The sequence below is a fragment of the Acipenser ruthenus genome, chromosome 1 (genome assembly GCF_902713425.1).
Source record: "Acipenser ruthenus chromosome 1, fAciRut3.2 maternal haplotype, whole genome shotgun sequence".
NCBI classification, from domain to species: domain Eukaryota; kingdom Metazoa; phylum Chordata; class Actinopteri; order Acipenseriformes; family Acipenseridae; genus Acipenser; species Acipenser ruthenus.
Window position 1 is genome coordinate 89,044,928 of NC_081189.1, and position 15,547 is coordinate 89,060,474.

Here is a 15,547-nt window from a genome sequence, read left to right on the forward strand (position 1 = left end):
TAATGTTACATTGACATTTTGAATTGCATACCACTATGTAGTTTTCCATATACTTAACGAAAAAAAGGTTTGAAATCCAACATGAAATACTGTACCATTGTTACAGCTTCTGGTGTACTTTTGAAATATAATTTTGTAGTTTCTTTGATAACATGATGTTAAATAAAATATCTATATTACATTCATATATATATATATATATATATATATATATATATATATATATATATATAGCCTGAGTGTTGGAGGAGTGAGATTCTTTGACTTTTAACTTTTTGGGAGAGAGAGCTAATAAAGAGTGGTTTTCACCTCTATTAAAACCAGCCCTGGTGTCATGCCTTCTGCATCGCCGCTGGAAACCAAGAACACAGTCGCTACATTGTTGTCAGAAGTGGAGGTGAGGCAGGTACCCTGAAAACACACTTGGAAGCTGGCAGGGGAGAGTGTAGAAATGCAAAAATAGACTCGCCCAAATAACTGGCATAGGCAAAACTAGATTGGCCCAGCATCGATGTTGAAGCTTTGGACGAAACTACACTCGCCCAAATTAATGGCAAGGGCGAACCAGATTTGCCCAGCATCGATTTTTGAAGCGTTGGACAAAACTAGACTCGCTCGGGCTAGCCCCGAAATTCAGTGAAAACTGTTGAAAAAACGGGTTTCGCCCAGTCGCCTCTTTCAAGTTCTGGGCCAATCTAGATTCGCCCGATTGGACACAGACGAGTGCCGAAAAAAATGGTAACTTCGGGATTCACCAAGAAGCTCTTGGCGAATATATATTTGTAATTATGTCTCAATCTAAACATTCTTGGTGATGCAAAACGTTTGGCCATAGCTGTACTATTTCATAGGGGAGATAGGTTTGAGTCTTCAGTCTATATTCTATATTTTTCCAGTCCTATCACTAACACACATGGTCCATTCAATAGATCGAAACAGTGGCGGATCCACATACTGGTGGAGATATTGTTTTTCACAAATTTGAATGACATAAACAGCAGCAGTAACATTTTTATTATAACCGTGTAACTTCTCAGCATGGTTTTATTTATTTTTAAACATACTTTGGTGTGGAGTTTCAAATGACAAAAAAGAACATTATCTATAGATGGTATCCTCCCATATTCCCTCTCGATATCCTCGAACCCGCAATCATTTACACCAGTGTTCTTACTCCAAGTTATAAAAAATACCAGTAAGATGTATTAGACCTTGCTGTACTGTTTCCTATTTTCCTGGATCACTTGAAGTAACTTTCAGTTTTTTTGTTTTTTTTTAATAAAACAGCAGCCTTTCACTTTTAGTTTTTTTGTATACAGTAAATGTTAATAACTGTTGCGGACTAGTGTATGTGCAGACTAGATATTACCTTTTATCTTTTATTTTGCCCATATTTATACTTTTATTCTCAGTTAGTTAATGTAGATATAGGGCCTTGGGCAAAACCAAGGGTGCTTAATGCTCCAGTTGCTCATTAACATGCAGGTTACAAACTGGCCCAGTGGACACTTTGACATCATTGGTGGGTACGAAGATCATTTTTAAGTGAGGGTCTGTTTTTGTTTTTTTCCTCTCCTTTCATGGAGCAATTAGCCTTCATGGCCAAGTTTTAATGTTTTGGTTTCCAAGACTTTTTCATTTTAATACGCAACGGTCAAAAACACTGCACACACACTTCTGATCTCCACGAGTCAAGCTGGCTGATCATGTGACCACAAGGCTCTAGGTGTATACAGAATGTCAAAATACAGTCCAGTTAATGCAGGCATATTGAAGTGATATTAAGCAGGGTGGAAATCAATTGTATGACTGTTACATTTCCTTGATATTAAGCAGAGTGTGACATTATCCAAAGTGATTTTATCAGGAGATTGTTTCCATTGACTCCCATTATATTGTGGTCGGGAAGTTTCAATTTAATGATATTAACTGGATATTAAGCAGGTATGACTGTATTTGCCTTCTTATGAAGAGGGGCTGAAAACGATATGCTGTACTTGAAGTTAAAGGTGGTTTTCGGTATTGCTTGTACATTACTGTGTTTTAGAAAGTAATATGAAAAATAATCTGTTCTTACCAATTGGCTACACAATGTAATACAGCTTTTTCAGTGGCTAAGGCACTTTATGTCAACAGGTTTTTATTTATACCATGCACAACTTTAAACATGAAAAATGACAAACAATTGAATTGAAGATATGGAGAAAGACTGACAGTCAAAGCATTTGCAATTGAATTTTATTTTAATCTAACTACTTGCTATTTTATTCAAAAGATTAATAAAAAGGTAAACATGAACAATCCATCATTGTATAGGTCTTGCAACACACTGAAATATAAACAGGAATTGTATTTTTATTATTTGGAAATAAAATAATGTATAACCTTAAGATGCTGTTACTTTAAGACCATTTTGTTTTAGCGATTCCAGCAATGGTGTGGAACAGGTTGACTACATCTCTGGCTGTGTATTTCACTGAAAGAAGACCATGCACTGCTTTAAATCACAACAAGCACACAAAGGTAGGTAGGCATATCAAAATGGGATGTTGGTAAAACATGATTGAACTTTATTGCTTGTTTTACACTATGCACAATGAGCCTTTAAACGCCATTATGTGCCCCAACGTTTGCATGAAAATCGTTTTATGGTAAGAACAGATTGTTAATACCAATAACTCAGATAATTAATTCCCACATTATACAGCTGGTGCCTGCTGCTGAAAAGAATTCCTGGAGACTGGGGCAAAGAGAATTACAAAACGTATTAGCTATGCTTGCCAGATCGCACTTTAATTTAGTGAATCATTTTCATCAATCCATTTCAGGATTTTTTGTTTTGTTTTCATTTTCAGCATAGGTAAAAAATACTTCTATATTCTGCAGTAAAATAAGGCCACAGACAACCTCTTAAATTACTATTTAATTCATAATAAAGGGGTGTTGTATTTAGCATTCACTCTCCATTTCTACAAAGGTTATAACTGAAATAATCAGCAACTAAAGGAGCTGTAAATCCACAAAAGAATACATCTTTTCAAAATAATATGCATGGCACAAGAAGAAACAGGACATTATCCAGAGAACGAGGAACTCCTTTTATGACACATAAATGGGATTTTAAAAAGATAGCCCTAGCATATCAAAATAGCAAGGGTACATAATGAGATCAATGCTATACTGTATGTGGCAAGAACTCAATTTTCAGGAGTTTGGGTAATTGTTTCAATTTAATTTTTAATGTTTAATCAAGCATCCAGCAAATGAATGATCTTTAGCTTGATTCTGAGTGCTCATCTTTTTGTTGTTTGCATTTTAAGCAACTCATTTTCATGTACTACATAAAATTTAATAAAAAAGTAAAAAAAAAAAAAAAAAAAAAAAAGCTCAATCAGGCTCAAATAAAACTGACAGGAAAAGTATTACAGTTCATTTCAAACTTATGGAATCAGTTCAAATAAACACAAGGTTGATAATTATTATACACCAAAAAGAAACTGGAACAAATATGTTTTCAAGCGCAGCACACATACTGTTTTTGTATGTTTTCTTGTTTGGATTTTTGTTTTTTATAACAAACATGTCCCCCAAAACGTTAAAAAAAATCCATCCACTCATTGGCCATTAGTGTTGTCAAAACTAGCATACAATTTTGTGTATGAATTGGCATTATCTTCAGGTTTTGGAATACAACACACACACAAAAGAAAAATAAAACATCTACCAAAAAACTTTAAAAAAAGAACGTAGCATGTAATACGGTTTACATAAATACAAATATTACTTTCACTTACTGTACATGAAACGTTCTTCATAAAAAAAAAAAAAAACTAATTATCTGATTTTGTCTTAATTAGTGTAACAGCAAACCCATTATTTTATTTTCTCTTGTTCAGAATACAAAAAAGCTCATGGGAGGGAAAGGTTTTGAGTATTCAATCCTATCAAGGGGGCAAAACCATCTATGTTTTACAGTAAAATAACTTACTGTGCTGAATAAACTACGACTGTAGGATGATGGGGTCAGATATTGTAATGAGCTGTGGAATATCTTTGCACCACACTATGTACTAAAACATCAGAAATACACTGCTGGTAGCATTTTGTGAACCCATCTCCATGCTCAAGGGGTTAAAGAGATTAATCAATGTCAATGCCTGATCTTTTGAATGCAATACAGAACAGACTGTCTAGCAATACCCTACAGAACTTCACTTTGTTAAGTCGCAGAGCACCCCAACGCTTGTCAAGTAAGTTGCCAGAAACTGCCTTCTGGTTAGCACTCAAATCCTTCCTGCTTGACCTATTATTTGATATTTGACCACTTGGTTGCAAGACACTTGCTCTTTCGAGCTGAAATGTCACTGGGGCATCTTGTCAGCTCCCCGACATCTTGGCCTGACATGTGATTTTACTTTTGTGTGCTACAAGGCAGAAAATGCAGGGCAATGGCCTTGATTCATGTGCTGTCAAACATGGGCGTCACCCTTGGGGTACCAGTCAGAATGGGAGACTGTCTTCGAAGGTCAAAGCAGCATTTTCTTGGAGAGTTAAATAAAAATAAAAGTCAGTGGAATTAGTTGCAGTGCCGGAATGGGAATGGTCCTTGTTAAGTTCATAAACATGTCATCTGAATCCTTTGCAGCCCCCGGTTCTCCCTTATCAAATATACACTAATAAAAAAAACAGGTTTTAAGAGCCTTCTGAGACCACAGCCAGCAGTAACACATTCAGATGTGCATGTGTTAGCGTGTAGCTTTACAAGAAGCAACCTAACCTTCTCACATTGACCAAGAGTGACATTATGGTGCAGAAGGGGTAGCAGTCACATCATTTCTGTTTGCAAGTTTGCAACTAAATGCTTGTCTTCAGCTGAGCTGACAAGAGAGAAGTGGGGGCTCAGTGAACCATGGCAGGGCTGCCATGAAATGACAGGAATCGTTGGCATACATTTCAAATAGCTTGCAAGATCCTATTAAAGTGCCGTATTCCCGCTTTAAAACAGACAAGTATGAAACAACTTTGATAGATAGAGACTAAAATGGCTTATTGATTTTTTTTTTCTTTTAAGTCTTTAGAATATTACCTAAAATGTGTCACTTTAACAATTGGAAATGCATAATAAGCATCAAACATAAATACATATTTTACAAAACACAAAGACTTTTTTTGCATTGACCGTTCATGGCCCCTGATGACTTTTCATTCATAAGTAATAGACAAATAATCAAAAATAATTACAAATATACATTACTAATGCACAGATAGGAAAATAAAAGGCTATAAAACAGCAAATCATTTTAGCATTCATTTTAATAGTATTCCCACAGTAGGTCACTGCATTTTATTTGAATGCAGCTCTCATTTAAAGGATTTCTGGACCCGTTTGGATGTATTTATGGTTACAGCATAAGAAGAGTTCTGGTTGTTGCGTCTGCTGCTTCCGGCCGTCTCTCTCAGCAAGCTGTATGAGGCGTCCATCTCCGGCTGCAGTGTGGTAAAGTCTTGATCGGGAAACTTCTCAGACTATAAGGAGAATAAAATGTAAATCAAAATGGGATCATTACTTGGAGGTACATACCAAACTAAATTACTCAAAGCAGTAGTTTAAAACCACATAACAATTTTTGAAAAATGTCAGTCTGTGACCAGATATTCCAAAGAACAGTAATTCAAACAGAACATCAGCTCTCCCCAATTTGAATGTATTTGTTAATGTTTTACTGTTTGGGATAAAAAAAAAAAACATAAACACAGTTACTGTATAACATATTACTGCGTATACAAAAAAATGATGAACTACCTACAGTTTAAAAAATAGGCAAATATAAAATATATACATTGTTGTAGAATATAAAACATGCATCTAACAGAAGTAATTGTTTTATATAAATGTGAAAATAGTATTTCCATTCATTCTGGATCTCTATATAAAAAAAAAAAAATCACAAATTGTTAGATAAATATGGCTCAACACACAAAAAAACATCAAGTTCCATATTGATTATTTGAAATAGGCAATCTTCCATTCTTAAAATTCTAATATATAAAAAATAAACTATATTAAGAACGGTAAGAACTCTCATTGACCAATCAGAATGCTGCACTGTACACAGTAATTAAAAATGTCATCTGTCTAGCTTTAAAAAAGGAAGGACAGCAAAACATTGCAATGGTAAAGAAATCTGTAATTACAGACTGTAAATTAGAAATGTTTAACATATAATAAAGTCACTTTGTACCAGTTTCTAGTCGCAATAAAACCCTGCATTACTGCCTGGTAGTTGACTGCGTTGGGAAGGCAGAGCCTGAGCTGTAGACTTCATTTATTACCCATATTTACATAACCAAGTGTAAAGATGTAGTATGAGCCTACAGTAAATGGTTTAATTACAGGGCAGTGATACTGGTATAATACAGGGTTGGCGATTTGTTTTATTTAAAAAAAAATAAAAATAAAAAAAAAACAATCAGATTTGATTTAGATAAGATTTTTTTTTTTTTTTTTTCAGTACAGCTCTACAGTACCTCCAAACTGTAAATTTAAAACTGTTGGAAATGGTGGTTTGTGAATAGTTACATATCAAACTAAATTACCCAATCTTGAAAGAATACATAAATAAAGCAAATTATTTATAATTGTGGCATCCTCTATAATGTGAACTAGAATATGTGAACTACAAGAATTTAGAGTACGCCAGAGAAAAATACCTCTCTCTCATGCCAGTCATTCTTTTTGTTTATTTTTCTTTCTTTGATTTCCTCTTTCTGTGTCAGTCCAAACACACACAGTTGTTACTTAGGACTACTTTGTTTTTTATAGTGTGTTCAATTGTTAAAATTCCTGATTGCACCACTAAATAAACCTGGTTTCAGCGGGTCTTAACACAGTGCTCAATTGTCTATTTGGGACCCCATCGCTCTGTCATCAGAATCGCTTCGGCGAATGTGTTAATGATGGGGCAGGCGCTCTATAACGGGGCAAGACATGTCTTCACAATACCATTTCAGTGCAGTATTTTTTTTTTTACATCTTCGTTCCATTTATGTGCCACAGAATCGGAGCCAAGCGGCGTTCGCGCTTGCACTCGCATTTGTGCTGTGATCACAATACAGCCTGTGGCAAAGTGCCCCGTCCCTGTGTGCATTTGTGTGTTGCGTGCGTGTGTCAATGTTGGTGTATAGTCATTGGTACACGGGATATAAACGGGTCTGTGTTTCACGTGTATTTAAAAAGTGTATATTTGTATTTAGGCACGGGATTGCACATCACGCACGTGCATTTAAAATATAATATGTGAACACGGGGTTTCACGTAATGAATTCACGTGCTGGGATTCAAGTGAATAATTAATTAGTAATTGAATCCCAGCACAAACAGTATAAATAGATGCACGTTTAGTCACTCGTGGTTTAGGTGTTCGGTGAGTGGAGAACGGGTGAGAGAGAAGGAGAAATACATTTAAATATCAATTGCTATTACGTGCTGGTAGGACCAGCACGATACTTGTTTATTTAAAACTCACCGTGTTTGTTTGTGTGTCTGTCCGTTTACTGTATAGTCCGTTTTGTTTGTCTTTTTATTTTGGCGTGTAGTGCCGTGTCCCGTGTTTTTGTCTGTTAAACCCTTTTATTTTCTGTGCTGTTTTATTAAATGCTGAGCGAAACCATTCGCTCAGCTCCACCAAACTCCAAGTCTCTGTCGTTTGTGTTCCTGTTTCTGGTCTGACGCCACCCACTCCGGCCGTCTTTGTGACAAGCCCTAAGAGTTTTAGTTTATAGACAGTAAGAGTTTAAGATGTTTGTGTTAATAAAAGGTTTTAAAACATACTTTTCCTTGAGAAACTATATAAAATAGGTAGTAAATGAAAAATTATTTAAATCAATACATATTTTTTAAAAATCAAATGATTTAAATCATGATTTAAATCAGCCAACCCTGGTATAATATTCAATTTCATATAATTGTATTCATTAGTAATCTGACAATTCAACATACCTTCCTGTACAAGGTATTCTGTAGGTTAAAAGTGCTACATTTCACCCACAAGGTAAACCGCCTTCCCTCCACTTAAATGAACTACCATTTTACTGTAAAAGAAAGCAAGACCTCCCATTGTCTGTATGCTGTGCAAGATAGCATTTTTGCTTCCACAGGATCCAATTTAATTTCACCCACACAACAGGAATAATTCTGTTTAAGGTAATACCACTGAGATACACAAAGAAAAAGCAACTCATTTTGTAGTTCCTGGTTTTTCTAAACTATAAATAAATATCCTTTTTTGTTTAAGTTGTCAATAAAAATACTCAAATGTGTAAATATGTCTAAGAGTAACATACCATATTTGGTAAGCTGAGGCCTGTGCCTGAGAACAATTCCCTCAGAATATGTTTCCCATTAAAGTTATTTTCAGGTTTTGATGTACTGAACAAAATATATTAAAAAAAAAAGTCCCACAACATTATTCAAAAACTTTAATTAAAAAAAAAACATATATATTTAATTATATGTGAAATGCAGTTGCATGACTATTATTAAACAATGCAGACCCACAAGCATGTCATTTCAGACCACAATAGAGGTTTCAGTTTGGTTCGGTTTGGTTTGATCTTTCTCAAATGAACTGACCCACTATTCTCTCAAATAAACCAAGTGTGATCAGTACAAAACCTCCTATTTTGGACCACAATCTAAAGAAAGTACCTTCAATTTGAAAGCTAAGCATGCAAATGGAACAGCTCTGTAATAAACCACTATTTTAGCAAATACAGCAAAGAACCGGCAATACAAAACTATGGCAAGACAAAACAGAACACAAACTCAAGTCAACAAACTCATTCATTATTTTCTGTTACAACAGACAAAACAATCAAATGCATACTATTAAGCAAATTTAAGAAAGGTACAAAAATTACACTGTCTAACTTGAGGGCAAATATTTTTAAGTTCCCTTGAGTGACTAGCGGATGACTTTCTAAGGCACAAATATGCTTATTTTTATTGCGGTCTCAGGAAAATAGTTTTCATAATCTGTAAGAGTGTTTGATACAACCAAATGCAGGTTAACTCATAACACATCAGTAGAACCATATGTTATTGGAGAAACATGTAATAAGGTAAGCACATACCACTAAAAGCATAAGAAATGGCATCTTTCCAATTGAGACTTGCAAAGCAAAGCCTCTCAATGTTCCAGCCCATCAAACTTATAGTTTACATATAGGTAACAGGATCCAGACATGAAAAGGGCCCTTTTTATTTGCAATATCATTTTTATTTGTCAGCAGCAGGTTTCTTTGGACAGTCATAACATCTTCCTAAAGCAGAAATCTAACTCAATATATCACTCGAAACCATGCACATTCTGTTATGAGCTTATCCTCTTGTCGCAATATTACTTTGTTTTTCTAAATCAAATGCAAGGTCAGAGGAAACTATTTGCTTTCTCTCTCAAAGTTTTTAATTGCCTTTTGCAAAAGGTATTAAAAGCAGGCTACCAACAACCAAAGACCCCTGAATATTTATGAGAACAAATCCCTTTTTATAACACTGAATTCAACTGAGTTGTAGCCCCCCACCCCACCCCCTGAACTCTGTTGACCAAAAGTAATTTTAGGTATATTAAATCAGTTAGTAATAACTTTCAGTCTGATCACACACCAAATTGTGACCACAATTAAATGTATAACAAGAATGGATCAAAGATATAAAGTGAAAAAAAGAAAAATGATATCCCCACTGCGACTGACTGTAAATACAAAATAGAGGTATCAGAACCATGAAAAAGTGGATCCCCATGACCTAAATCCACCATATATTATTACTATTTATTTCTTAGCAGACGCCCTTATCCAGGGTGACTTACAATTCTTAGAAGATATCACATTATTTTTACATACAATTACCCATTTATACAGTTGGGTTTTTACTGGTGCAATCTAGGTAAAGTACCTTGCTCAAGGGTACAGCAGCAGCGTCCCCCACCTGGGATTGAACCCACGACCCTCCTGTCAAGAGTCCTGAGCCCTAACCACTACTCCACACTGCTGCCCTAAACATACAGACAGACAGCTTCCTAAATATGGTAGCAATGATTCTATGGACCATTCTGAAGAACAGATTTGTACCCAGCTTCCATGGAGTTGTTAATCACATATGAACAGTCCAGAGTAATTTGACTACTTTGCAGACTTTGTACTGTCCTGGCAGCTTGTGGAGGTCCTACACCTTATGACAGGTGTTGTAAAAATGAGTTTCTATTGTTTTTTTATTGTTTAGGAAGAAATTGCTTTTAGAATGAGATTTCTTTATTAGGATCATTTTTGTAGTTTTATGTTAATATTATCATTGAAAACATAAGAAAGTTTACAAACGAGAGGAGGCCATTCAGCCCATCTTGCTCGTTTGGTTGTTAGTAGCTTATTGATCCCAGAATCTCATCAAGCAGCTTCTTGAAGGATCCCAGGGTGTCAGCTTCAACAACATTACTGGGGAGTTGGTTCCATACCCTCACAATTCTGTGTAAAAAAGTGCCTCCTATTTTCTGTTCTGAATGCCCCTTTATCTAATCTCCATTTGTGACATTTTAAAAAGAAAAACAATGGGCAAGATCAGACTTCATTGAAAACTGAAAAAAGATGCAAACCTGCATTCCAGCTTTGTGTGTGTTTTGCACTTCTATTTTCCCAGAACATTAGAATATATTGTACAATCATCTGAATGCAGAAGGGTTGGGGATAATGCTTAGAGCAAACAAGGGTTGACACATACAGTGTGGAATGTATTATTTTGGAAAGGATGGTGAAACTGAGCCGCTTTTCAGTTCTCTAACGGTGCTGTAGTCCACATGAACTTTGTGACAGGCCTCTGTCTCTCAGCCACACTTGACTGGCTCTTACTGACACTCAACTGTCAGACAGCAACCTTTTACCATGCTCCTAACATGCTCTACAGCTTCACCCAATTAACTCGCTTTCACTTGACATCGCAGCAAAGAGCTTCTTAATAGGTGGTCAAGGTGCACACTGTCTGCCTGCCCTCTGACTACTCACGCACAGCAAGCAGCTTAACTACCTTTGCTTCTTGCCTTTGTGCTTTTCTCCAGGACTCTGGATCCTTTCCATGGCAGTCTGTCCATTTACTGGAATGTGACAAGAGAGATGTGAAGTGGTAAGCTGTGCGAAACCCAACTTTGATTCAGTGTCTACATATAGAGGCCTTAGTTTACATATCACAGCAAAGGGCTATTTGTCCATTTTTTTATAGATTCAGTTAATAAAGAAAAAAAAAAAAAATGGTGACAGATGCTAGAGGGCTGCTAACACCGTCCACCGATGCCTTATCAATCTGAGTGGAATTTTTGGAGCGTTGCAAAACGGATCAGTGCCCAAAGTGAATATTTTCTTTGTTTTTCTTTGATGCCAAAGGTGGTTTTAAAACTACTTTTAAAATGAAAAAGCAGGATTTGTTTCATAAAGGTTTTCCACAATCCACCAAACTACAATCTGTAGTCTTGTACCCTGAAAAAACACATCAAAACAAGTGGTGTAGCTGAGCTGAGGACCGTGAGCTTGGAAATCAGACATGGCTACTGCGTTACCCTGCAAGCAAATCACTTTACTTGATTAGAGATTAGAAGGCTCAAGTTAGAAGTAAATGGCAAAAGCCCACTTTGAAAGACCCGAGACATTTTAGTCAAGCGATCCAGAGTATCTAGGTTAATTGAAAAAGTTCTTATACAAGGTTCCAATGCAGTTACCTTGCAAGCAATCTTTTAAATAAAAAATAAAGCAGACACGCTAATTGATATTCAAGCAGCATATGAATTAGTCTTCCTTCTGGCCTTGAAATGAAACTGAATTTGGCCCCAAAAAGTAAATAAGTTTCTCCCAGCCCCTCCAGCATCAAAATCTGTAAGCAGTATTGATCACAGGTATTGACCATTTGCCAGCTGCAGACACTATTACATAAACAAGCAGCAGAGGAATTAAAGTGCCTGTGGTTAAGGCCTCCCTCATGAAATTCAAATAAAAATGCTTCAGAGACAGAGTTTTGTGCCATATGGGCCATTAAAGCTCCCTTTTCATCAGGAAAAGAGTACCCAACAACTGTTCCCAGCAGGACACACTGTATGCGTGAGATCTACATGTTCCAGGCAGTTCCTGCTCTGTTAAAGGGCACCCATTTTAACGAATGTAAAACTTGGTAAATTACTAATGATATAAGTGGTTATTTGCTCCTTGTGCTTTACAGTACACAGTATGCATTTCAAATGACAAAGCACTACAACAACTTTTTTAAGACATGTTAAAGAAAGAAATTATGGATATAAATATAAATACCATTTAATGGGCAACAAAACAAGATACCCAAAGTACATTAATGTTTTTTTTGTTTGTTTTTTCTAAAGGAGAAGAAAACAAAACTCATCCACAGTACGGAAACAGAAAGCACATAAATGCATAAAAGCAAAAACTGTAAAACGAATCGCCACAATGCTTGAAATAGTTCACTTTTGTATTTAAGGTTTATTTTATTGAATTGTAACATAAAAGCTGCAATGTCCCACAATAAATAGCGCATTTTACTTGCAAAATATATTTCCTTGGTGTCTGTTTACAAAACTCTGTGCACTTGGAAGATAGTTCGCTAAGTTTATATCCTGCAACAATAGTTGTAGCTGTAGGGAAAGCTCCCCCACTTTTAAAACCTGCTTGCCATTACATTACTGTTACTTGTGTGCCAAACCGGGATGGTCCTGCAGCAGTAGGGTGCTATTGAAGACATCTTCAAGCTCTATTATACTGTAGTTTAAGAAGTAAAACAACCCACTTACCCCCCCCCCCCCCCCAAAAAAAAAAAATAGAAATGCCTATAGAGCTGATACTTAATACAGTATATGAACAAAATCTAGAAAAACATATGACTTTTAAGCACTATTAAAAGTTGCTTTTGCTTCAAATTTAAAACAAACCATTAATTTTAGATGAATGTCATAAGGAAACTAGCAACGGTACACTTACACCTAAATGCAATACAGAAAAAAAATCAACTAAATGTGCAAAGAATCAGATGTGAAACAATTATAAACACCTTTAAATGTGGGCAAGCTGAGGTTTTGTTCAATGCTAATGCCGATCCAAAATCTGACGAAAGTTGAATAATCTGTTCAACAGAACATGCTGTATGCTGTTTTAGTAATAAATATTCCCTACTACTATCCATTTAGACATTTTCAGGGTATACTTCTTTGGGTTTGACTAAAATTTCAGGTTTTCCTATGTTATTTAAAAATCACTCTATAGATTGGTAGAGATTAAAGTACACCCAGTTTTACTTAATCAAATTGAACTGTATCTATTTTTTTAAAAATCTGTATTCATTGAGATGTACAGAATATAAATTAGTATTATTATTATTATTTATTTCTTAGCAGACGCCCTTATCCAGGACGACTTACAATCGTAAGCAAATACATTTCAAGTGTTACAATACAAGTAATACAATAAGAGCAAGAAATACAATAACTTTTGTTCAAGCAAAGTACAAGTGTGACAAAGCAAAATTCAATAATAGAGCAGATAATAGTGATAGTTACATCAGGATGTGATTAAATACAAAGTACTACAGGTTAAACACTTGGCAGATTACAGTATTCTGAAGTACAGGATTAAATGCAGTAAAATAGGGGGCTGATAAGAGCAAAATAAAGCACATTTACATGAAGGGTGATAGTGTCCCAGGATACAAACAGAGGAGTTCTACAGGTGCTGTTTGAAGAGGTGAGTCTTTTTACATAAAAATCAGATTTGTGGAGCAAACTGTCTGATCTAGGCAGGGTCTTGGTGGTGCCATACACCTTCCACTTAATAATCGTCTTGACCATGCTTCAAGGGATATTCAAGGCCTTTGATATTTTTTTATGCCCATCCCCTGATCTGTGCCTTTCAACAACTTTGTCCCGGAGTTCTTTTGAAAGCGCCTTGGTGCTCATGGTTGAGTCTTTGCTTTGAAATGCACTACCCAGCAGAGGGAACCTACAGGAACTGTTGAATTTATCCTGAAATCATGTGAATCACTACAATTTAACACAGGTGGAGGCCACTTAACTTGGTGTGTGATTTTGAAGGTGATTGGTTACACCTGAACTAATTTAGGATTGCTATTACAAGGGGGGGTGGACACTTCTCCAACCCAGTTATTTCAGTTTTTATTTTTAAATAAATGTTCTACAAATTTCTAGAATATTTTTTCACTTGGAAGTTGTGGGGTAGGATGTGTAGAGAAATGAAAAAAAAAACTATTTTAATGCATTTTAATTCCAGGCTATAAGGCAACAAAAGGTGAACATTTTGAAAGGGGGTGTAGACTTTCTATAGGCGCTGTATGTCAGTGACACACATCACTTGCTATGCCTGTAAATGCAAAAATGAGAACTTTGTTAGTTACATCAAGTCTGACATACAAGTAGATGTAAAAATGCCTCTTCATTCTGATACTCTCAAACCTGGTATTAAAGAATGTCCTTAGCAAGTTTCAACACAATAGGACAAATGGTTCTGTAGTTACTGCAGTGACATCTGGTGGATGAAATGTCTGGCTAGGCATTACTGTCAGGCCACATTATTGGAAACACATTATATTATTTAACATGCATAAAATACAAACCAGTATTGTTCTATGGTACTTGTTATGTTGTACAAAGGAACACGAAAGTGTTTACATTATTTATTTCTTAGCTGACGCCCTTATCCAGGGCGACTTACAATTGTTACAAGATATCACATTATTTTTACATACAATTACCCATTTATACAGTTGGGTTTTTACTGGAGCAATCTAGGTAAAGTACCTTGCTCAAGGGTACAGCAGCAGTGTCCCCCCACCTGGGATTGAACCCAGGACCCTCCAGTCAAGAGTCCAGAGCCCTAACCACTACTCCACACTGCTGCCCATAAATGTCTGCATCTTAACCACAGAGCTTGTTTATTCACACGCTTAAGATGGCATCTCTGTCATACACACACACACACTGTTAAGTAACAGAGCGGATCAGATCACCGATGAAATCCGCTCTGCAGCGCTCTGAGCTGCTCAGAGGAAGCGGAACCGAGCATGCCGTTAAGTGGGTTCTTTCACAGAGTTGCTCCCAGCGGCTCACTTACTTAACACGCCCCTTCACTCACTCACGGCATCATGTATCTTAGCAACAGCAAGCATGACACAACACTCCACAACATCAGGCAACATAACCTAGCAACCACAACAACATTCATTGCAAACATAACAATCAGAACGGTAAGCACAATACCAAACAAACAAACAAACATAACAGTACTGTTCTTTCCCTCCCTATACTACTGTAGTTTAAATAATCAAGAATTTCAAATTAGTAATACAAGCACAACATAGAATATAATTAACTAAAAGCAAAAGTAATAGTAAAACACTGTTATTTATGCTTTCACGATAACCACAAGTAGCCAAAATGTCAAAACATGTTCCACTTTATTCAATTGCTAAGTTCAATGTCCAACTTCATAC

General features: G+C 36.0%; 1 protein-coding gene across 3 annotated transcripts in view; it reads right to left on the reverse strand.

The window, feature by feature from the left end:
- Positions 1 to 2,202: 2,202 nt before the first annotated feature.
- The window catches only part of LOC117963566 (coiled-coil domain-containing protein 171-like), a 167,968-nt gene continuing 154,623 nt past the window's right edge, over positions 2,203 to 15,547 (reverse strand). For 2 of the 3 annotated variants that reach the window (XM_059031740.1, XM_059031749.1), the window contains exon 25: positions 2,203 to 5,526. In XM_059031740.1, coding sequence (XP_058887723.1) covers positions 5,362 to 5,526 — 165 coding nt within the window. In that variant the 3' untranslated portion in view covers positions 2,203 to 5,361. Of the gene's footprint in view, positions 5,527 to 13,072; positions 14,419 to 15,547 lie in introns of those variants that run through there. The other variant, XM_059031750.1, reaches the window with a different exon arrangement.